This window comes from Rhinolophus hipposideros, assembly GCF_964194185.1.
Source record: "Rhinolophus hipposideros genome assembly, chromosome: 5".
Lineage (NCBI taxonomy): Eukaryota > Metazoa > Chordata > Mammalia > Chiroptera > Rhinolophidae > Rhinolophus > Rhinolophus hipposideros.
The window spans coordinates 32,286,193-32,310,495 of record NC_138051.1 but is presented as its reverse complement, the minus strand read 5'-3'; the positions used below and the strand labels follow the sequence as shown (position 1 = coordinate 32,310,495).

Below are 24,303 nucleotides of genomic sequence, written 5' to 3'. Positions count from 1 at the left end.
TAGGGCCTTTCTAGGAGGATGCAAAAATATCTGTGCACAGACTTTTGGCTCAGATTTGTTCTCTTATGATATTTCCCTTTTCATTGTCCATTGTTGCTCCCTATTATTCAATATCCTTCAAGGACCACACAAGTCCCTCTACCTCCTATACATATCTGAATCCCAGTTCTGACCTAATTTCAAGTTATTTCCTATAAGCCTCTGGGCCATATAGAAAGCCTCTAGTCCAGTGTACTATCAATGACTATGGAAAAAATTCCTAGGACCTTCTACATGAGTAAAGAAACTCCGAAACATGATATTCCAGGAGGCTGAGTTACCAGGGCATGCTCTAAGGGGATGATTGGTATAACATCACAACCCAGAGGCCAAAAATATATTAAATAACACGGTTTACATACCATATAAGAACTATCTAACAGGAGTTACAATCCTTGTAAGTGATCAGAAAGTAGATGAAGTGAAATAGGCAGTAACAGTCATTCATCCGTTAAAAGCTATCAAGAGGAACAAAGTAGGCACAGAGTGTCTACTGTTTTCAATAAGTACTCTCTCTCAGAAGAGTCCATGAGAAATAAAATAAAGCATACACCTTCAACATTCAGTACTTTGCTCATCAATTTAATAAAATGGTTGTAATCCAATTATAATCTTAAAAGTTTGTCTTAGGCTGGCCCTGTGGCTCAGGCAGTTGGAGCTCCGTTCTCCTAATGCCGAAGGCTGCCAGTTCGATTCCCACATGGGCCAGTGGGCTCTCAACCACAAGGTTGCCGATTCAACTCCTCGAGTCCCGCAAGGGATGGTGGGCTCTGCCCCCTGCAACTAAGATTGAACACAGCACCTTGAGCTGAGCTGCCGCTGAGCTCCCAGATGGCTCAGTTGGTTTGAGTGTGTCCTGTCAACCACAAAGTTGTTGGTTTGACTTCCTCAAAAGATGGTGGGCTGCGCCCCCTGCAACTAGCAATGGGGCAACTGGACCTGGAGCTGAGCTGCACCCTTCACAACTAAGACTGAAAGGACAACAACTTGACTTGGAAAAAAGTCCTGGAAGTACACACTGTTCCCCAATAAAAGTCCTGTTCTTTTTCCCCAATAAAATCTTTAAAAAATAAAAAAGTTTGTCTGTTTTTTTCAATGCCCCCATCAATGATGCTATTTCAAAAATGGTCTTCTCCTTTAGATTTTTCAGTGGCTATTACTTCCAATCACAATGTTAGTTCTGCATTTCTTTTTTCTTTCTCTTTTGTCTTTTTTTTTTAGTGTCAGGTGTAAGTTCTTCATTTCCATAGTTCTTTAGAAATACTGAAGATAAATGTGTTTGGCCTAGGACCACAGACTGCTATCCATGCTTTAAATTGTGTGCTCTGAACCCAAGAATATAAAACACAAATGAAAAACAATTAAACAGAAGGTACCATCCTCAAAGCACAAATGGACATTAGCCTGGGAAAAAATCCACATAGGTAAAGCTGGCTTGGGATTTTAAAACATCAGATTTTGGTCATGGTCCTGCCTTTAAAACATACTCTGTTTTAAAAAACAAAATTTGAATGAGAGAAATACTTTATTTTATATGGAAACTGACCTCAAAATATAAATAGTTCATTTGTAGAAAATGTATTTCACATTACATGTGCAAATTGGCTACTCTTAGTTTGATAAACTGGAGTTACTTTTCACCAAAAGCAACCAAGCACAATGTGTTATCAATCACTGTTAAATATTAGAGCTTTGTATTTAAAAAAAAAAAAAAAGATAATTTTATCTGAAGCAATGAAATGAAAACTGTATCACAAGATCTTCCAATTCTTTCACTTCCTCTATTTTTCTTTTAACAATGAAAGAGATAGTTGGCCTAATTGAATTTAGAGGTAGAAAGGTCATATAACAAAGAAATGAAACAGTGCAGTGATCATTTATTATTAAGATAACCTCTGTTCTGTAACAAAACATATACCACAAATACTCATACATTCATCTTTACCTTGTTGCTCATTTAAAAGACCATTCTAGGTGGGAATTCTAGTCAAGATGGTAAAGTAGTAAACACTGTGCCTACCTCTTTTCATGACCACATCAAAATTACAACTAAACTACAGAACAACCATCACTGAGAATCACCTGAAGTCTAGCTGAACAGAAGCCCTACAACTAAGGACATACAGAAGACATATTACATAAGGCCACTCTACTAAGACCAGGAGGCATAGCAACCCTACCTAATACATAGAAACAGACACAGGGAAGCAACCAAAATGAGGAGACACAGAAAAATGTCCCAAATAAAAGAACAGAAAAAAGTTCCAGAAAAAGAACTAAACAAAATGGAGACAAGCAATCTATCAGATGCAGAGTTCCATCTAAACGTTGGTTATAAGGATATTCAAAGAACTTAGAAAAAGACTAGATCTCAGTGAGAATTTTAACAAAGAGATAGGAAACATAAAAAACGAGATAGAATACATAAAAAAAGGACCAGTCAGAAATGAAGAATACAACAACTGAAATGAATAATACATTAGATGGGATAAATGACAGATTAGATGAAGCAGAGGATCCAATTAGCAATTTGGAACACGAAGTAGCAAAAAAACACCCAATCAGGACAGCAAAAGAAAAAAATAATTAAAAAAATAAGAATAGTTTAAGGGACCTCTGGGACAACATCAAGCATAACAACATTCATGTTATAGGGGTACCAGAAGGAGAAAAGGCAGAGCAAAGGATTGACAACTTGAAGACATAATGACAGAAAATTTCCCTAACCTGGTAAAAGAAATACACATACAAAGCCCAGGAAGAGCAGAGAGTCCCAAAGAAGATGAATCCACAGAGGCCCACACTAAGACATGTCATAACTAAAATGCCAAAGATTAAAGACAAAGAGAGAATCTCAAAAGCAGCAAGAGGAAAGCTGTTAGTTACCTACAAGGGGGCTCCCATAAGACTATCAACTGATTTCTCAACAGACACATTGCAGGCCAGAAGGGATTGGCATGAACTATTCAAAGTGATGAAAAGAAAGGACCTACAACCAAGATTACTCTACCCAGCAAGGCAATCATTTAGAATTGAAGGAGATAAAGAGCTTCCTTGACAAGAAAAAGCTGACAGAGTTCATCATCACCAAAAAAGCATTACAAAAAATGTTAAAGGGACTTCTTTAAGAAGAAGAAGAAGAAATAAATAAATAAAAATTATTTCAAGAAAGTATCACAAAGAAAAAAATTCTCACTGACAAAGGCAAATGCATAATAAAAACAATGGATCAACCAAGACTACAGCTATTACAAAGGTGAAAAGGCAAAAGTAGGAAGATCATGTATAATTACAACAGTAAATTAAGGCATACACACAAACACATGCATACAGAATAAGTAAAAAATAGTGACAAAAACATAAACATGGAGGGGGTGAGTAAAAATGGTAGTGATTCTAGCATGTGTTCAAACTTTTGTGACCACCAACTTAATAAACTGCTATAAACATACCTTGGTATATCTGAAGCAAATCATAACCACAAACCAAAAATCTGCAAGAGATATACAAGAAATAAAGAGAAAGGAATCTAAACACAACACTACAGAAAGTCATCAACATACAAGAGAGCAAGAGAGTAAGAAAGGAACAGAGAAGTAAAAAAACAATCAGAAAACAATAAAATGGCAGTAACTACATACCTATCAATAATTATTCTAAGTGTAAGTGGATTAAATGTTTCAATCAAAAGATGAATGGATAAAGAAGAGGTGAGATCTATATCTATATCTATATCTATACCTATACCTATACCTATACCTATATCTATATATACACACACACACACACATATATACATACACACACACACACACACACATTCACAATGAACTATTACTCAACCATAAAAAAAGAATGAAATCTTACCATTTGTGATAACATGAATGGACCTAGAGGGTATTATGCTAAATGAAATGAGTCAAACAGAGAAAGAAATAACATACGAGTTCACTTATATGTGAAATCTAAAAACAAAACAAATGAACAAACAAAACAGAAACAAACAAAACTCATAGATACAGAGAACAAACTGATGGTTACCAAATGGGAGGGGGGTTGGGGATTTTGGTGAAAAAGGTGAAGGGGTTGACGTACAATTTGGTAGTTACAAAACAGTCATGGGGATGTAAAGTATAGCTTAGGGAATATAGTTAATAATACTATAACTATATATGGTGTCAGGTGAGTACAAGATTTATGGAGGGAATACTTCGTAAGTTATATAAATATCTAATCACTATGCTGAACACCTGAAATTAATATAATGAATGTCAACTGCAGTTGAAAATAAAAAATAAAATAAACTTCTTATACTTTGCCTTCTGGTTGGCTTAGAGCAGGTTTCCAGGCAGAAAATCAAAGGAGAGGGAGGCCAGGCTATTTATTCCCCCAGCTTCCTCTCTGTGAGATGCTTCTACCACAGGCCACCGTTCTTGTCATTGCTCTTCTCAGTTAAGCTCCTTTATCTGGATTCCAGTGACCAGTCTCCCTTTTTCCTTAAGGCCTGGGGATGTTTGTTCCCTGTCAGGACCCTGTCTAATCCAGGAGGCTTTATGAATTGCCTTCTTTTCTTGGTTTCTGGATAATGTTCTGTCCTCATCTAATCCTACCTCGCTGACTAGTCCTTTCTGGGTATCGTTTTCACAGTTCTCCAGCAAACTGATTTTCCCTTCAATGCTAGAGTCTCAGTGCTGAACTTCTTTCTGTCTCATTAAAGGACATGGGGAAAAATACAGAAAAGTGTGGGTTAGCTATAATCCTCTCTCTTTTTCCTTCTCTCTCTCCTTCCCTCCTTGTATGTGTATTTGGTTTTTCTTTTAAAAAGTAGTTAAATCACTCTTTAAAAAATCATAAAAGTGACACATTCGTCAAAACCAGTGAAACTGTAAAAATATATAAAGAAGTTACTGCTCTTCCCCGTGCCCCTGGAGCCTTCCCCTTCACCCCATTCCCCACCATCACCCTGCCTTGTCACTAGATAAAGAATGTGAACAACCTGGCCGGTCTTTTTCTATACCTGTGAGAATGATATTCAAAATCATACCAAACATGAGTATATACTCATATATATACTCATATATCAAGGGTGATACTTGTCTTTCCAAAAATTGAGAGCATACTGTACATTATTTTGCAACTTGCTAGATATAGATCCAGTTCACTACCTTAAATAGCCTCATAATATTACAGAATATAAATGTACTATAATTTATTTAACCATTTCACTACTAATGGACAATCAAATTTTTTCTAGCTGTGTTTGCCACTACAAAAAATGCTGCAGTAAACACCCTTATGCACATATTCTTACTAGTGCATCTATTTATGTAAGCTAAATTCCTAAAAGTGGAGTTGCTACCATGTTTCCCCGAAAATAAGACCTAGCCGGACAATCAGCTCTGATGCGTCTTTTGGAGCAAAAATTAATATAAGACTGGTCTTACTTTACTATAAGACCTGGTATAATATAATAATATAATATAATATAATATAATATAATATAATATAATATAATATAATAAATACCAGGTTTTATATTAATTTTTGCTCCAAAAGACACATTAGAGCTGATTGTCTAGGAAGGTCTTATTTTCTGGGAAACAGTGTAGGTCAAAGTTACATATAGTTTCAATTACCAATCCCCTATCTTCTTAAAAGTAGGGAGCAATGCATTTCCCATCAATTTAATTCTTATATTTGTTTTATATGGGTATAATATAGTATATGCAATTTTTGAATCTTATTTTCTCTCTTAATATTAATTACAGATAATTTTCTATGTGCTATATACTTCCTGCAGTCATCTTAAACGGCTGCATATGTCCATCAAGGTTGTGAATCTTCGTGAAAATTTTATTGGAATTGTATCAAGCCTGAATATTAATATAGAATTATATTAATAAGAATTTATATCTACTCCCCATAACATAAGCCCAGAGAGGTATCAAAGTTTAGACAATAGCATTAGATATAATAAAATCTATTACAAGTACGCATGTGCCTCTCCACCTTTAATCAGTTGACATTAACTACATCTTTTCATGGGCATGAGAATTGGTCAAATGATTCACAATATCAAGAAAAGCTATTTACATCACCACCTTAGTCACTTCAGTCAGAGGAAAAGATCACAAGATTGCCGAGGAGCACAGCGAGACATGGCATTTTCCTGAGGCTGGTGAGCCAAGCTCCATGTGACTCTTCTGGCATTAAAAGGATCTACTTCAGATCAAAGGTAAAAGAAACCCATCAAAACGGATAGGAATCCCAGCCACAAACCCCCTGCTATACAGGCTCACACAACCGGAGTCCCTCAAGTTTTGAGCAAATAGTACATTCCACTTGGGACTTGGGAACATTTTACAGCAGTTTCCATCTCAAAATAAAAGACTATAAAACCAATTCCAAGGTGGGAGCATGGGGGGAAAAGGGGGAGGACCACAAGAAGACAAATCTGGCCACCATTCATTGTTAGTATATTCTGTTTGCATAGCAAGAAATTCCTGTGCATACGCCTTGGAAGGAAAAGTTAGGAAAATCACAAAGCCAACAGGATGTGAACCAGTAGCCTCTGGGATACCTTTATGCCATCTCCTGTGTGGATGGTAATGTTGGCTTTAATGGCTTGGTTCTGTGAGAGGAGAAGAGGATTCCACTCTTTGCTGGGAATTACTACTTGTCCATAACACTTAGGAGTCTTCCAAGCGAAAAAGGATCTGATTACTTTTGTCAGACGTAATGTCTTTACTTAACAGTTAATGGGAGTTTGCCGTGATCGTAATCACCTCACTTAAATCAAATACCCACATGTTATTTCCACAGGAAATAAATGTCCACAGACCATAAACCCAACCTGGTAATAGCTAACATGGGAGAAAGGCCACTGTGCAGTGACAGTAAATGAATGATAGACCCCTCTTCTGGGCTGGAGGAATGTCTGAGGCCTCTGCTGAATAGGGTGGTAGGAGAAATGATATCAAAGACAAAAGCAGCTGGAAGCAGGAAACGTCTCCCTGTAGGGACACGCCAACTGCAAGAAGTCACTGGACCTGGAATCTGAAGAGGAGTCATGGCTATAGAAAAGGGGAAATAGAAAAAAGGGGACAAGAACATAGGATATTATCTAGAGATGTCCCTCCCTTAACACTTTTCAAAGGAGGGCCAAGATAAGAGATAATGTTTGGATTTCCTGAGGGTAGGTCCCAACAAAGGGGAAGTTATCCATGACAGGAAAAAAAAAAGTCCACACTCCTATTTTCCTTTCCTTATCCAACTCCTTTCCTAAGGTTAGAAGCACAGGTGGTCTTCCTGCCAAGGAATCCCTGTGATTCTAATGACTGGCTCCTGAAAGTGCTACTGAAGATCCCAACAGATGGCTGGGACCAGAGGAAAGGGGATAGTTCTCAGCAATGGGACAGAGGCCAAGGGAATAAGTGATCGTCTGCTGAACTCGCCCTTCGGTGGGTTCATGGTCAGTCACCACAGAAGCTGGATGTCCTCTGTGTCTCTGCCTTGACCCAGACCTGACAGAGCATTTATAATACCTTTTTTGTATATAGAAAAAGAACAACAAAATAAAAAGATCATTCTAAATCAGGGGACAAAAAGATGTACTGAAATTCAATGTATTTACTATACAGTTTCTGGATGACAGGCACATAGAATCCTAGAATTTGGTGTAATTTCTAAAAAAAAAAAAACAACTAAAAATAAACAAAAAGACTTCAGAGAAAAGGTAACCATTCCATGCCCTTGCCTTCAAAAGTCTGTCACCTAATAGTTGTAGAAAGCATCCTTTCCAAGTATTTCGAAATATCCAGCATCGATAGAAAGAAAGAGTTTTCATTACTAGGGTTTGAGGGTACATGACATAAAATCTATAATTCTATGACTTTCTTGGTGATGCAGATTGGTTATATTATGAAAGAAGCAAGTCTTATCAAACTAAGATCAATATACTGAAAAGCAGGATGAAAAGCACATAGTTTTTTTTTTAGAGCCACTCCCTGGACCAACGATTTAGAGAAATTTATAAAAATGTCAATTCAAAACAAACAGAAAGCTTTTGAAGTTTCTCTTTCCTAGATAGATACTTTGATCTCAAAAATTGCACATGATGCTTTCTCTAACCTTTAAGAGACCATATATCATATTGCGAGCTATTCCCTAGACAAAGCATTGACCAGATGCTGTTAAAGAACCTCTGAAAAAGAACCTGTTTCCTACACAATAGCAGCCAGGACCCTGAGCACCTGGCCACATCAGCCTGGAAAACGTAATGAATACAGGAATGGCACTTCTTATATACTGTCTTTTTTGGTCTTATTGAACCCATTTACAGAACCCCCAAAATTGTTTTCCTGTAAACTTTTAAATCACATTAAGCATACAAACCAGATTAATTCTTTAGCACCTTTTGCATAAGAAATGTTACATCAGTAGCAGTAGTAACCCATAAATAAAATATAACCTCAGCGTAAACATGACTTTGTCCTCCCTTAGGAAATTAAAAAATGAAGTAAAAAAAAAATGAAAATCTGAATTAAGTCTCTTCAGAGTAGCCTGAATTCACCTCTCTTCTGGTAAAAACCATTTCTGTCATAAACTAATGATGTGACAAAAACCTCTAACAACAGACAGATGAGTGAAGACACAGGCTTTTGTTCTTCTGCTTAGAGAATCAAGCTCAAGCTACACCAGCAGCGTGAACAGCAAAATTTAGGTCAAGGGACCCATTACCCAGTGTTAGCATCAAGGCAGCCACAGGTTGCTACTTCTCTCTGCTTGTTTGCTTGTTTCCTTTGAGAGCTCTGTGTTAAGCAACCATGGAGGCAGCTTTAAGAGTATGCCCGCCAAAATAAAATAAAATGAAGACATTGACAAAGTATTGCTTCTGGAAGCAACGATACCCCTGACTCCCCAAGTGAACACCATCCTCACAATCTCCACACTCCATTATACCACTCCCAGTTTTCTTGCTACAAAGTGAAGTAAGTAACAGGCCTAGGAATTTTGTTCACAGGTAATTTACCAGTCTCTGAATAGCACAAGCAGTCTGTGAACCACCCAGAAAACAGATGTAAAGCATCTTAAACAGGGACTAACCTCGAGATAACTGGTGCTGAGGCCGAGCTGTGATCTTCCCGGGCCCCAAGCTCTTTTCCAAAGGTTCCCCAGGCACCAACCGAGGTTGGTCTGCTCTGAGGAAGGTTGAGCTGGCTCCTTTGGTCTCCGTGACCTTTGCAGAGGATGATGGCTCCAAGGTGTCAGCAGACGGGGACCTAGAGAAGGCACCGCTCTTTCCACCAGGAGAGTCATCAGGAGCGGCTTCCCTCTCACCAGGCAGTCGGAGGATCCTGTGATGCCGCTGAGGATGTGGGAGCCTTGGAGAGAGAGGCGAGGGAACAGGTGACATCCGTGTGTGTGTGCCAGACGGAGAGGATGAATTATTAAGTACCATGCCCAGAGCTGCCGGGGCTGGAGGGGACGGCCGCTTCTCATCACCTCTGCACTCTGAGGAGTCAGAGCCCACTCTGTTTGGCAGATCCAGAAACAAGGTTTTGTGGCCACTCAAGGGCAGCCCCGCTGTCCTCTTGCTTCTAGTGCCTGGGAGGGTGTGGGTGACCATCGTGCTGAGGGGGAAACCCAGCCTTTTCCCCTCGGTGGCTCCGTCTAACTTCTCACTCTCTTTCACCTTCAGGAGGACCTTGTTCACAGCCCCCGCGGCGCTGGCTGGAGCACAGTCCCTGGCCAAGGATGGCAATGACCCATCCTGTCGCTGCTCCGTGCCCTGCTGCTTGGAGCCATGAGCCCCAGCCTTGGCTCCTGGGAGGGTGAGTATGTCTGTGCTGGGTATAAACTCAGCTTTGGCTGCTGGGAGAACAGCAGTCCCTTTCTCACCCTCAGGATGGGGTTTACCTACTCTCTGCACCTGAGCAGACAAGTCCTGGACTTTGGCCACCACTTTGGAGACAGGTTTCTTCCTGCGAGTCCGCCCAGTACACTTCTGCCTCCGGCCCTTCTCTGCATCTGGATGCTTCTCAGGGTCCTCATGATGTTGAGACAAACCTGTCTGCTGATGTGCCAGATTGGGAGGTCCCCTCTCTAGCCCCCTAGCACCACCATCCCCTGGTTCCCTGGAGCTACAGTCAGGGGGCAGTTCGATGTCCTCGGAAGCCGACCGGAAGCTCCCACAGCCAGGGCCAGGGCCTGGGGTCCTGGGGATCTCTGGGGGCCAGCTTTCTCTTCTCTTCAGGGAATAGGTAAGGGACCTGTTTGGGAGCAAGTTGCCCCTGTCTTCTAGGAGCCAAAGATCAGGCCTCGCTCGAGAAAGAGGAAGGGAACTGCTAGAACAGACCTGGTCCTTTCCCATCTGAGGAGCCGATTCCTGGTCCCCACGCCCTTTTCTTCTTGTCCTCTTCTGTGGGAAAGCCTCAGAGCTCTCTCTTCTTCCACCAAATCTCCGGGGCTTTTTGCTCCCATGGGTGCCCCTCTTATTGAGACAGCCCACGGGGGGCTCCCCTGGCCAGTCGCCAGCACTCTGGAAACAGTCATCCTCGGGGGCCAGGCTCACGGACAGCTCCGGCAGCTTCCCATCCTGGTTCCCCATCGTGATCCCCAGGATGTGGTCTGAGCTCAGCAGATTGGCCAGCAGTCTCTCTCTCTCTGCTGTGAGTTTGTATAGTTCCGTTAGAATGTCTTTCGTGGGCGTTTCCTTGAAAAATATGTCTCCTGGATGTTCATTTGGCTGCAGGCTGAGGCTGCTGATGTCTGACCCCTCCCTGACTTGGTAGCAGTTATGAAACCCTTTATTGGATCTGTCTAGAGTTACGGTGCCCTTGTATGAAAATCCTCTGACTTCCCCCCTTGGAAGATAGAAGCTGATGTAGCAGAGTTCAGTAATGGGCTTACGCAATTGGAGGGTGCAGTGAGTGCCTTCCATTATGCCTACCTAATTATTCATGCCTCGGAGATGCTGGTCTGTGGTCAGGCTTCCCAGGCTCCGATGCTGGGGCATGTGATGGTGGCTACGCAGGGAAAGCAGCTGACAGTCATCTCCAGCAATGAAACTGCCTGAGGAACAGGGGAAGAAAGCAGCTTGTCTAACAGACTGCATAAATCACACACTGACATCAATCAAAGCATCACCACGACTTACCCTTCCTCTCTGGCTGACCTCAACCCGCTCAAGGCATTGGCCAGGAGGCTGACTGCAAACTCTTCCCCAATCCCACCCCGCCCTGACCAGCAGAGCGTCTCTGCAGCTGAGAAATGGGAAAGTACTCGAATTTTAGCCTCAAGACCAAAGTTCCGTTTTCCCACATGGGAGCTTACTGCATACCCTACAGATCTCTCAACTGCTCTAGGCTTCAGTTTATGTTCTTCTATAAAACCAAGCTAATAGAACTTCCAGAAATCCTGAGGAAAGGGGACTTTGCGACCTTTAAAAAACATAGCCATTTTAATAACTCTTGTGTGGAATATTGCTTTGCAAAAATGGCATTACTTTCCAAAAAAGTACCTTCTAAGTGCTTCTAAGTGCACCTTCTAAGACTTGACATTATCTAATTAACTTAAAGTAGAGTTGGGGGAGGTATTAGGACACAAATTTGGAGTCCCTTCTGAACTCCATATATTTTGAACTCCATATATTTTGAACTCCATATATTTCTGAACTCATATATTTTGCCAAAAGAGCTAAAAGTGAAAATTTTAAAGTTGAAAATTTAAATAAGTAATTCAGGAGTCTTAAACAAGTTTTTTTTTGTTTGTTTGTTTGTCTTTTTCATGCTTCTTACATGTTGAAGGCCAAATAAAATGTCAGAGAAAAAGCAAAAATCTATAAGACACTGTTGGCGCTGTCTGGCTTTTTCAGTGTCTTCACCATCGAAATGGCTGAAATGTCATATAAGCAATGAATGTAGCTGCTCCCTCGTGTCATTTGAGGGATCCCAGGAATGTCTCTATGGTTAGCATTTCTACACACAAGCATGGAGCTTAGAATTCTATATTACAACACTTCACTTCTTTAATTAAGGCATTGCTCAGTTTTTGTAGCTAAAGAAATTAAGGATCGATAACCTAATTTATGCTTTCATTAAACCCTATTAAACCCTAGCTCTGAAATCTTCTTATCATTATTAACCAAACTGAGACCAGAACCCATTTCTCGAAGCGAGTGTTAGATTAAACCATGGGACTTTCAGAATACAAGCAAGACTTCCTCGCTCCCTTCTCTGACATTAACAGGAGTCACATCCCCACTTATATCCTTAAATCCCTACCTTCAGCTTCATCTGTCACCCCTTCTTAAAGACCTGTTGTACTTTCCTGCTATTGCTACTTTTCCTTTTGCAGAGGAATAGTGTAAAAATAGTGAAAGTCACAACCACAGTGCTGTACCAGGATGAAGACCGTCTCAACTAGGAATCAAACCATCGCGTACGGAAGATAAAAGGAGTGACTTCTGGGTTGTAGAACTTAGCATTGGCAATGCAGTTTGTGACAGGACACATGGCAAAAATAAGCCCTTATCAATTGTAAAAGAAAAGTGCCCCATTCTTGGAATCCTGAAATTAAAAAAAAAAAAAAAAAAAAAAAAAAAAAGTTGCAGAGTTGTACTTTGCTTCCAAGATAAAATACCCTTCTAAACGGTTATGGGGGTCCAAATCCAAATGCAAATAGGCTTCTTCATGCCATGTGTTCATAATTTCTGAGTTTCCAATGATCATAGTAAGCAGTAGACAATATATTCCTAGTATCTCTCTCTCTCAGCCTTATAATTTCACAAAAATTTCAAGGAAAAGATATTACTAGCAATGAAAGGTAGGGGTTGATGATTGGAGTAAATTGTTTTAATTATAAGGTGGAGTCACTTGGAAAAAATATGTTTCTCCTCTGAAATGCTGAGAGCACAGGTATTGATGCATCAGTGGGGCACAAAGACAATCTAACTTGCCTGAATTTGGCAACAACAGAGCATCGTAATGGAAACTTAAAAAAAAAATCATATTTTCTGGTCTTAGGTTGAGTTTTAGAATTAGCTTTGTTACAATTTTGGACATCCAAAGTCCAAACAATTTAAGATAGATTACTGCAAAGACACACAAACAAATGTTTCTCAAACACCTGTACTTTCCCATCTTTTCCATAGTTTAAAATTATTTTGTCAAAATTGTGCACACCCTCCACTCACATCAGTGAATATTTATAGAGCTGCCATCCTCTGGAGCATAGAATAACTATTCATGGTTCTTCCCAAATATCCCTCTCTCAAACAAAGAAAAGACTGTCGGGATTCAGCCTTGCATCCCTGCCAATGTCTGTATCTGGATAAATGTACCTCATATACTTTCTTCTTTCAAATTTCATGTCCTTTGTGAAATGAGAAATTTCATGTCTAAGAGTTTCCAATCCACTAACTCAAAATATTGTTTGGTGACACCTATTAGATAACCAAGAAACTACAAAACTCCTCTTTTTTGAAGTAGAAAAACATATGCCCTGAGCAAATGAACTAGAACCTGAACATTCCAGTGTGTACCATATCAAAAGAAGGCTTCCGAGTAGAGCAAAGTCTTGTCTGTGACCACCCATTAGCAAGTCAGAGTGCAGTGCTGAATCATCACACATATTTTCCATCTGAGAAACCAGCGGAAAAATGACTGTAAGTCTTAGGAGGAAAAAAGCAAAATAACAGGGAAAACAGTATGAAGGGGGATTAAATACACCAGCATGGCAATGCCATGCTGAGTTCATAGGACTGTTTCAAGCAGCACTGTCTCACTGTGCTTTGACAACTCTGCGGGCTCCACACACTAAATTATACATTTTAATTTGGTCTCCAAAGTGACCTTCTTTGGTTGTGCTCAGTGTAAGAGCACTTTGTTTCCTGGGAAATCTTCATGTCTTCCATTTTCTCTGACAAAGCCCAGCCTGACGTTCTTTCTAAGACAAAAGTGATTTTTTTTCCCCTAACTCATTTTGCAATAAGCAACTACCTGATTTTACTCTACTCCAAATGGAAATATCTGTTGTATCTCATCATAATGGAAAATGATTGCCTTTTAGTAGAAGCTGTTCAATACTCATATTTCACCAATGCCTAAAATAAGATCCAAGAATTAGCTGCAGTCGTTCTGTCTGCTTACTGTAGATTTTCTAATTGATTTTGGCCCTAAAAGGCCAACGCAAAGCTTTATTTGTTCAGCCAATGGAACCGTCATGCCCCATCTGAGCTCAAGACTGCTAAGACAGATGACTATAACCTCCATTATTAAACTGGAAATTGTCCATTGTCCATTCAGAGTCAGGCTCTACCGTTCTGCACACCACTCTAAGCATCAGGAGACTTGACTTTTATGGATTCAAGCTGCCCTGAACTCTGGTTTCTACTGGGTTTAGCCATTAGGAAATACTAGCAACAGATGAGAGAGCAGAATGCAAGAAGGGTCAGGATATTTATTCTCTGGCTCCCAAGGCTATGGTTTTGTAGTAGGGTGTGTCCTCTAATTAAGACTTCAGTTCCTCTTGGGTAGCCCTCCCCCAGTTACAGCTATTTCCTCTGAGTACTAGTTATGTATGCTCCCTCCCATTGCTTTGAATTCTGCTTCTCATGTTTGATTTTGGACAAGTGGTGTCTGCTTGTGTCCTTTCCGCCTACCCTAGAACAGAGTACAGCACAACTGTTCAAATAGAAGATGTAAAAACAAAGGTAGATCTGTAATAGATTTCTAGCTTTTTTCCCCTGGAGGAATTTTACTTCAAAGAATCTACACACTGTAGGAGTAGGCGTATAGGAGTAATAATTAAGTTACTAAAATACAAATCTGAAAGAGACCCATTGTTGTGGGGGGCAGCCTGCGGGGTCTCTGCTCCCTCTCCCCACATAAGAACGCAGGACATGGTGAGGCCAAAAAGGAACACCCAGGGAGCCATAGATAGGGGAGTCATACCACTATAGTCTCACTGGCGGCTGGGTGGGAGACACAGGAACCAGGAGCCACATGATCCGCAACCTGCCATCCACTTCTCTCTGCCAACCAACTTCACTTGCTAGCTGCAATTCGCCTCTCTGCAATCTGCAATCCACACTCCGCTGCTTGCTAGCTCAGCCACCATCTTCTTGCTAGCTCCCATTTTTTTGCTAGCCTAGCCACAGCAGTTATATTAGTGGCCAGTGGCTCACTTGTTACAGCTGACGGCCAACTAGCCACAGCTGATGGCCATCCAATCACAGTTGATGGCCATTTACTACCTGAGCCAGCACCTTTCCACGTGAGGCCAAGAGCGTGGAAACTGCACTCCTGGCTCTGTCCCCACACCCATTCTATAAGATATCAAAGAACAAATCAAAAGAGGTCAAAGAAAGGAAAGACCTTTCTTTGTAGGATATTTATCCTACAAACATCATGTTTGTATGATAAGAAAATGCTTCAGGAAGAAAAAAGCATTTGAGATCACACCCCACTAAAAGGTAAGGTTTGACAGGCAACAATTTAGGAAAGGGATTTTCAGGAAGAGAGGGGCATTATACAAGAAATCTGATAACATGTACAAAGGGGAAAATTACTCTCTTTGTTTTTTAGATACAAATCAGAAGAGATATGAAGTGTGATAAAAACAAAAAACCACGGTGAATGCTACTGCTGAGTGCCATCCAATGGAAAGGCAGGATCTTCAATATGGAAAATGGTACCTCGAACCTTAGTAACAGTGTGTGACAAGTTTCAACTTGTTCAGTGCAATCAGGTGTGAGATACAGTCGATAGAAGGTGTGTTTTAAAGTGTGTCGTAAATCATGGATCACGAACAATGCATTAACATGAAATGGGCAAACAGTTTCATCCTCCATCATGACAACGTTCTGTGTCACACATCGCTTCTGGTACGGCAATTTCTGTCAAATAAAAACATTACAGTGTGTCCTCATCCACTTTATTCACCATGTAACATCTGGCTCTTCCTCAAAGTCAAAATGACCACAGAAAGTAAATGTTTTGAATCGCCTCAGGACACGGAGGCAGTCACAACCCCATAACTAAAGACCCTCACAAAAGAGGACTTCCAGAACTGCTTCAGAAAGTGGCAAGAATGATGGGATAAGTGTGTTCAAAGCGAGGAGGAGTATTTTGAAGGGAATTAATGGCAATGTATCTTTTACTGTAATAATTTTTTTTTAATTTAAACATTCAAGTTATCTTTTGATCACAACTCGTAAGTTAAGAAAGAGTAATAACATCTTGTAGAAAGATTTGAATCCACGTTGGTGGGAAATTAACACTAACTTCATAGACACATGGGAAGCCATTGACGGGTTTTGATTAGGGAAGTAGTATCTTCAGCACTAAATTTAAGGAAGATGAACTTAGCAGTGATGTCAAAACAGAAAGGTATAGAAAGACCAGACAGAGAGTTAAGAATGAGGAACTCAGGAAAACATCAAATTCTGCAAAGAGGTTGAAAACAGAAACAAATTAGAAGGGGAGATTACAGGCAAAGTTTTAAATAGTAATTTTAGTAGAGTAATAGAACACCAAAATATATAGCAAAGAGCAGAGAGAATGCTGATGGTTAAGAGAAGGAAACAAGAGTAGTAATCTGTTCAGGTGTCAAGGCTTTGTCTTTGCTGTTACTTTAGTTTTTTTAAGACAAAGGAAACTTAACCATGTATTTAGCTTGAAAAGGCAGAAGTAGTAAAGAGGGAGACATTGGCAATACAAATGAAAGATGGGATACATATATGGGACAATAGATGAAACAAGGCACAAGAGGAAGGAGAAGACATGGGCTAGAGGACTCGTGGGGACGGTCAGCCTTGACAAGAAGGAGGGTTGTTTCATGCTCTGACTAGAGCTAAGTAAAGGGGGGAAGATGATTATGCGATACAAAGCAGTGAAATTGAGAGAGTTGACATTATTACCTCAAGGATTTTTCTTATCTTCATAAAGACTCTATAATCTTGTGATTTTCTCTGCATTCTTACAACGTCACAAGAAAAACAGCATTAAGCCAGTCTGTACTGCCAAAGCAAATTTCCACCTTTCAAACTCTGATTTGACTATGAAATCACCAACACTCCAAGCTAGATCTTACAACTCTCCAAAACAATCTCTACAAAAATAAAATAGTAGCCAAAGTTTGGTCAATAGAATTATTTTTGGTTGATAAATGTCTGGCCAAAGTCACAGCTGGTTAACAAAGGAAAAGAAAATGGGCTCCTTATTGTATTTATTTGTTCTTTTGACCCATAACCGATCCAATCAGATATCCAGATATACTACAAGGTGTGAGCACTGAAGATTCTGTTGAAGACTTCAGAGAATCCTTTTTTCATCTCTCCGTTTCCTCTTCAAAGCTTCAGTACATAAAGATAAACAAACACCAGCTCCCCACAGGATCTCCGTGAGAATATTATAGGATGTCTGGTTCATGTGTTGAGGATCTATTTGGCTTATATCTGGCTTATGTCGTCATCTGTGGGAGATAGATGAGCGTACTATGGAAATAAACGCCTTCCCCATGATTTGAAAAAAGAATCTCTAAACATAAGAATCTTACTCATTGAATGCTCAAGGGTCAGTCAATGTTTGCACAGCATCTCACAAAGGTGGGCTTGGTGCCTTCTTGCTAACACAAAGATAGCATCCTTTGCAAAACTTAAAAGGATCTTTTTGTCTATTTGAACCCATTCTGTGGAGCTGATTTTATGAGAAGTTTACATCAGGAACAATCACTGCATAGGTTAAGTCAAATTTGTGTTTCCAAATTAAGGAAATTGCTCGTGAACAATGACTTTCCAATTAGATAGAAGAAGGGATTTAAATAGGCTTCTCTATTCCACAGAGCGTGGCAGCCCCGTTTTAGGGAGGAAAAAGGACACAGGCAGGGTGTTTTGAGGGGATGCTCTTGTTTAAAGATCTGCCACAGAGCATAGCCCTCAAGGAGGAGGGCGGAACATGGGGACACTCAGAGAGAAACTCCATGGCCATCTCGCCCATTTCCCCTGTAGCCCCTCTGTTGGAAGAAAACCTGTTTTAACTCTCATGTTGTATGTGTTAATTTCAAAAAATGCTCCAAATATTTTCATATATTGCAATAACATGATGTGTAAAACTTCCATAAGAGAAGTTGGGTGGTTCAAACTTCCATGTGAGCCACACCCCACTTTGTGAGGCATGCATGGCAGATGTGTTGTCATTGTCACTGCACATACAGAAAGGATAAAGGAGACCAGAAATTTTAAAGTCACTTGCCCCTGGTCACACACATAGAGAGCAATACAGGTAGAACTCAAATCCAGGTTTCTGGACACCGAGTTTGGTGCTCTTTCTACTATCTCACAACAGCTGAGAGCCATTTTTTGAAAAGAAGACTAAAGAAAATGCCATAAAAAGTTTGTCGTTGGATAGAACTGTCAAGCAATGTAGTACTTCACAGAGTGAGCCAAATGGGCTCAAAGCCCACTCCTTGATAAAGGTTTCCATTTAAGTATGATTTTTAGAAGAGTTCTATGCCTGAGTAAATATTCAAAACCCTACAAAGAACCATAATTTATAGGCAATGGTATCGTAAGGTATGTCTGCTTCCTTTTTGCTTTGCTGCAGGAGACATATTGGTATCAGAGTTGCATAAACTCTTACGTTTACCTTAGGTATCCAAGCAGGCCCTTATTCAATATTTAATCTAATGCCACGTCATAAAACCTGCCATAAGAGTCAGTTATTTTTGAGGTGCATTGCACATAATACCAGTCACTCTATAGAGAGTAATGGTTAAATAGAAGGTACTCCCAAGAAAGGGACAGGTGACTGGCACTACATTCCAAGCCAGTGTCATATCTGTTTCAGCAAAGACAGCTGGAATCATCACTGCTGTCCCACAAGCTCATTTTCCTTAATCGACTAATGAAGAGGCAAGAAGATAATAATTTGGGGACAAAAAGTAAAAAATTCCATAAATGTTAAAGGTAGAGGTAATAAAACATATAGGTTCATAATTGGTTGAGAAGGAAAAAGAAGAGGAAGGGAAGGAAGAGGAGGAAGAGATTAGCCAACATTTTATGAGTTCTAAACCAGAGCGAAGCCCTGGGCTAAGTGCTTCCTATGCCTTATTCATTTAATTCTCGCAATCCTGAGATGAATACTAGTAACTCTCCCATTTTACCCATGAGAACCATGGAGGATTAGAGAGGTTAAGTAACTTGTCCAAAGTCACAAAAATATCAAGTCACAGAATTGGAACTTGAATCAAAGCCTGGATGTCTTAAAAGTCTGCAAGTAGAAGTTACAAAATATTGCATTTCTTAAAACTTCAGGGAAAGATAATGAATCTGTTATGGGAGACCTGCAGGAGACCTCTAACACCTCTATATAAGGATTATTTCTCTTCTCTTTGGAACAAGATGGTTAACAGATTATGGCAATTAAGCAAATAACACCATATCTGTGTACCCCTTAGGCAGACTATAAATTATCCATCTGGCAGCAAGGAAAAAGAGCATGTAATGTTTGCAACATTCCTGCTAGTATTGCTCTTTGTCCTGAAAGTATGGCAGTGCTCATGGTTTAATGTGTCTGACAGGGCCTAGAGAAAGACTTGTCCCACAGTGTAAGAAAAGTTAAAATTGAACATCACCATTAAATTTGCCCCAAGTGAAGAGAATTATTATTGAATATTGGGAAGTTTCTACTGCAGGGTATGGAATAAAAAGTGCCGGAGTACCCGCAGCCTTTGAAGCAGTCCCCCTGTGATCAGGAGCTTGGCTATTGGGATGGCCAGTTAGAACTGTATTTGCTCATTTAAACCAATTGTATCTTCCGTAGAAGGCTGGAAGCAACAAAGGGAATATCTTAACACTATCTAACTTGACCCCATCTTTTGAGATCTGAATTTAAAAGAACTAAAGTCTCAGCCACAGAGGATAATTATGCTATCCCGAGTTTCAACAGTCTTATGACAGATACCTTCTATGTCACAGCTGCTAGAGTCAGACCCAAAGACTTAGCAAAGGAAACAGTATCATCTTAGGCTCAATACACATCTTCCCTGAGCTGCTCTGAGAATTCCACATTTGGTTGCTACTCACAATGTCACCACTTTACGCAAAAACATCATGTCCACAATTCCTACATCTTTACACAGGTACAGAAAGTACCTAACTGTTCTTTCATACCATTGACATATAATTTTAGAGGCACTTCCAGATGATTCCACAAATTCATTCTCAACAGTCTGTTAATTGACCTCAATTGAAAGACAAAAACATAAAAAGCATAGTACCATACCAGAAGTCAGAAATTACAGCTATCCAAATGGCAGGCTTCGAAAGAATAAAGGTGAAGATAAGTATGCATTTATGAAATTGACGAAGCAGCCAAAGCTTTGAGGTATAGATGGCTGCCCTAGATAATTTGTTATAGCAACCTCACACTGCTTCTAGAAATCGCCTATGTTTTTGGGATTCAAAACACATCCAAAAAATAAAGTCCTTTCAAACACATAAAACAATTTAATAAGAACATTTCTAAATTTGAGATTGCTAAGATCTCTAGATAGATTAAAGAAATAAATACATGCAGCAAAATATTAAAATTGAATTTTGAGACAAATGTCTGTTGTTCTGATCCCTAACAGAAAGAGTGGTGGGTCTCTCCTTCTTACTGGAACACAAGAGGATCCCTGAACATATTTCTGATATTAGGAAGTGTTTACATGGTTTGTAGCAAGTTTCAAAGAATTTGAAATAAAAGCAAATATACCATAGGTACAGCAAATGGGTGTGCAATGGTAGTTAGAACGCACAATGAGAAGGAAATTAAGGCCTGGGGTTCCATAACGTTTTATAGTTTTTTATAAAAAGTTGCAATTGGCACAACTTTCTGTCTATAAATTGCAAAGTAAATCTGTGAATCAGATGACATCACTAGGGAGTGCACTATTAAGTGTTTTATTTTATCATCAGATTAAATATTATAATAATGTTCTCTAAAGTGGACATGTGCTTGCATGATGATGAGTCAATTTTCCCGTTGGGGGCATTCTGTGCAGATAAGAGACCAGTATTTACCAAGAAAATCCTTCTTAAAGGGCCATCAGCAGAAACATCCATTTGGCTGTACTGAGGGGCCTATTTGAGCCAAATAAATTTACCGCATTCAAGTCATTCTTCCAAAAGCATGTTTTGGAGCATTACTTATTTTGGTAAATACCAACATTTTACAATATAAATAACTTCAGGGCATGGAAATTTAATTCCACCTGTAGTTCTTAAAATTTAATTCTTAACAGAGGAAACATAATAATGGGGTTTTCTTAAATTTGATGTTGGGAGACAGAAAACAACACTTACTCATTCCTTTTTGTCGGTCTCAATTGCCTTCCCAGAGCCAAATGTCACTAATATAACCATAACAATAGTCAGCTTTCCTTCAGTTCTAAGGTGTTTCATTAAAATCAATGCAATGAACACATTCACAAATGCAATTAGAAACTGTGTGTTAATATCACAAGCTGCCATTAGAACATATGGCCCTGCTAGTATGTAAAACATAATGAGTCAAATGGGAGATGCATATTATACATCTAACGGCACTCACAGATTTTATAGTATTAATGACAATTTGATATCACTACTAAGGTACAAAGAGGTGGAACACATGGATTTATGACTAAATGATCAACTCGAAGCTCCATGATGAACTGAATGCAAAGGTCACTGGTACACTGAGTAACCTGAAAGAAAAAGGGCAAGGTGAGGAAAGGTACCATACGTGCTATAGGAGTGTTATGCAGATGTGCATGCAGTGACAAGCCACAGCCAGCTGCACAACTCAGTGCAACCTGTCATCAACAGATGGGACAGAAAAGGGAAGGAGAGGAGACCGATACTGGTTATATGGTTTGACACTGAGTTGGAAATTCTACATTTGTTATCTTATTGAATTAGCAACTACCGTCTGCCTTATAAGGTTGTTATCTTCATTTTACATATCATAATAAATGGAATCCACAAGAAGGAGGTGGCAGCGTTGGGTTTCAACACAAGGTGCTTTCCCAAAATCAACAGTCCACTCAGTACAACACATTCGAGTAGGAGGGGCTTGAAGACTGTCTCTCAATACTCTAGCTTATCAGAAAGGATTTAACAAGGGGGAACAGGAAAAGGAAAAAGCAAGTTATTTCAATAAGACTGGAGAAAATATGAAGGATGGAGAATTAAAGAATGTGACTTTGAGGAGAAAGAGAATAGGGTGAGGGTGGGGAGCCCTATCACTGAAATAACGCAGTGAGTATGAGGATGATCTTCCCATAGACCTTCTGATAAAAGAGCAGCAGCATAGACGACTCAGCAAAATGACGGGCCGCTGTAGAACATCAGTCTAAAGATGTTGTGCAGCAGACTGACCTCCCTGAGCCCAGCCTGGGATACCCAGTCCTCTTCTTTGTGAAACTGATAGATGAGGCATCCTCCACGAGTTTAGTATATGAGCACATATACAGGGGGGAAGTTTTTGTGTTGGAGGGACAAGAAAAAGGAAGAAGACATATTTAGTTATAGAAATTTGGAAAGAGAGAGAGCAAATTGCAGGTAAGGGGCAGGAAGAGAGAGAAAAAAATGAGGACAATAGAGAGAAAGGGACAGGATCTGAGCCAAACAGAAGAAAGAAGGTAGGACATTTCTTTTGTGTTCATAAAAGACTTTGTAAGACTGTGAAACCCATCAGTACTGCTTCAGGGCGCAGGTAAGAGCATAGGGCCAGAGTTGGAGAAGGGGCTATTCTCACCCATGCACCATCTCCTTCAGTGCCCTAAAAATTCAAAAAGGCCCACTGTGCTCAGCAAGGTGCTGTTTTCATGGAAGACATGAGCAGCAAAGCCAGGACAAGGTGCAGTGAAGACAAGGCTGGAGGACAGTGCGATTGCCTGACTGCTAAGCACACGTGAGGCTCCAGGAACTAACTGGGGAGGTGTTAAGAAGTGGATGAAGTGTAATATAAATAGGAAAAAGTAAGATTCACCATAACAAGGTATTATTATTAATGTGGCCTCACTGGAACTCATAAACAAGTGATTGGTGAGTTACTAAGTTTTTATATGGTAAAGAAAAAGCAAGTGATACAAAAAAAGAGAAGAAACTCAGTGAGAAATATGGCTTCCATCACAAAGAAAGGAAAATCAAAGTTATCCAAATGGAATGGGTTTCTTTGAAAGGTTTGCTATCATTGGACATTTTCAAGTGCATGTTGATGACTATTTGATGGAGATTCTCCGGAAATCAAATCATTATCCATCCAACTCTATAGATCCATCAGTCCTCCTTAATACCTACTCACTCTCAGATTCCAATCCATTACCAGACCCTGTTGAATTTACCTCCATGAACAGTTAGACACTTAGATGATGTGGCCCTCAGAACAACTTCCATCGTGAGCTGGTATTTTTTTTTTTTTTTTTTTTTTTTTTTTGGTATACGAGATGGTATTATTCATCTTGGAAAGGCAAAGGACCTTTGCTCTATTTATTAATAGCTATTTTCCATAATATCCAACATCATTAAATTTTCATTTCAAATAAAAATAGTAGATCTCAATAATCATTAACCTTTTCTAGATTCAGGTATTTAGACCATTTAAATCCACAACACCCAGAATTTGATCCACTGATATTTAAGGATATCTAGCCCAATAGTAGCCACCAAATTCTTTGGCACTTAGGATCATACGAGCAAATATCATGTAGTTTTTCATGCTCTCAACTCCCATACTGTATGAACATCACTAAGGACAAGATCCCCGGGTATGACTGACTTTCCCATATTTGGACCTACAGAATAGTCGGGCAATCAGAAATATTTCTACATTCTACACTTTAGTGTTTCCTAAGGCAAAGTGTAATGGTTCAATTGCACCATGATTTCAGTTTCAAAATCTGGATGCTGACCCATGGGGCTAAATGGGGAGCCCATGACATTGAGGGGAACTTTCAAATGGAGAAAATTTTTTCCTACTAAATGTTTGCTTTGATTAATAAAACTAGATTCCTTTCGGAGGAAAGAACTATTCTTTAAGGGCTAGGGTCTCAATCACGGAGAATTCCAAGGTTATTTCAGGGAGGGAACTGACATTCTAGAACAAAACTGCCTCAATCTTCTAAGTGTTTTAGCACCTATTTTCTCCTTTCATTACCTTTGTTTTATAAAAAATTCAAAAAGGCAGGTATCCCCTATTTCTCCTCATCCCTTCCCCTTTCCTTTGTTTTTAAATG

The 24,303-nt window shown here is 39.7% G+C and overlaps 1 protein-coding gene across 6 annotated transcripts in view; it reads right to left on the bottom strand.

The window, feature by feature from the left end:
* Window positions 1-24,303, bottom strand: part of FMN1 (formin 1) — a 437,062-nt gene that overhangs the window by 391,967 nt on the left and 20,792 nt on the right. For all 6 annotated transcript variants that reach the window (XM_081050121.1, XM_081050127.1, XM_081050132.1 and 3 more), the window contains exon 3: window positions 9,145-11,112. In XM_081050121.1, coding sequence (XP_080906247.1) covers window positions 9,145-10,981 — 1,837 coding nt within the window. In that variant the 5' untranslated portion in view covers window positions 10,982-11,112. The remainder of the gene's footprint in view (window positions 1-9,144; window positions 11,113-24,303) is intronic.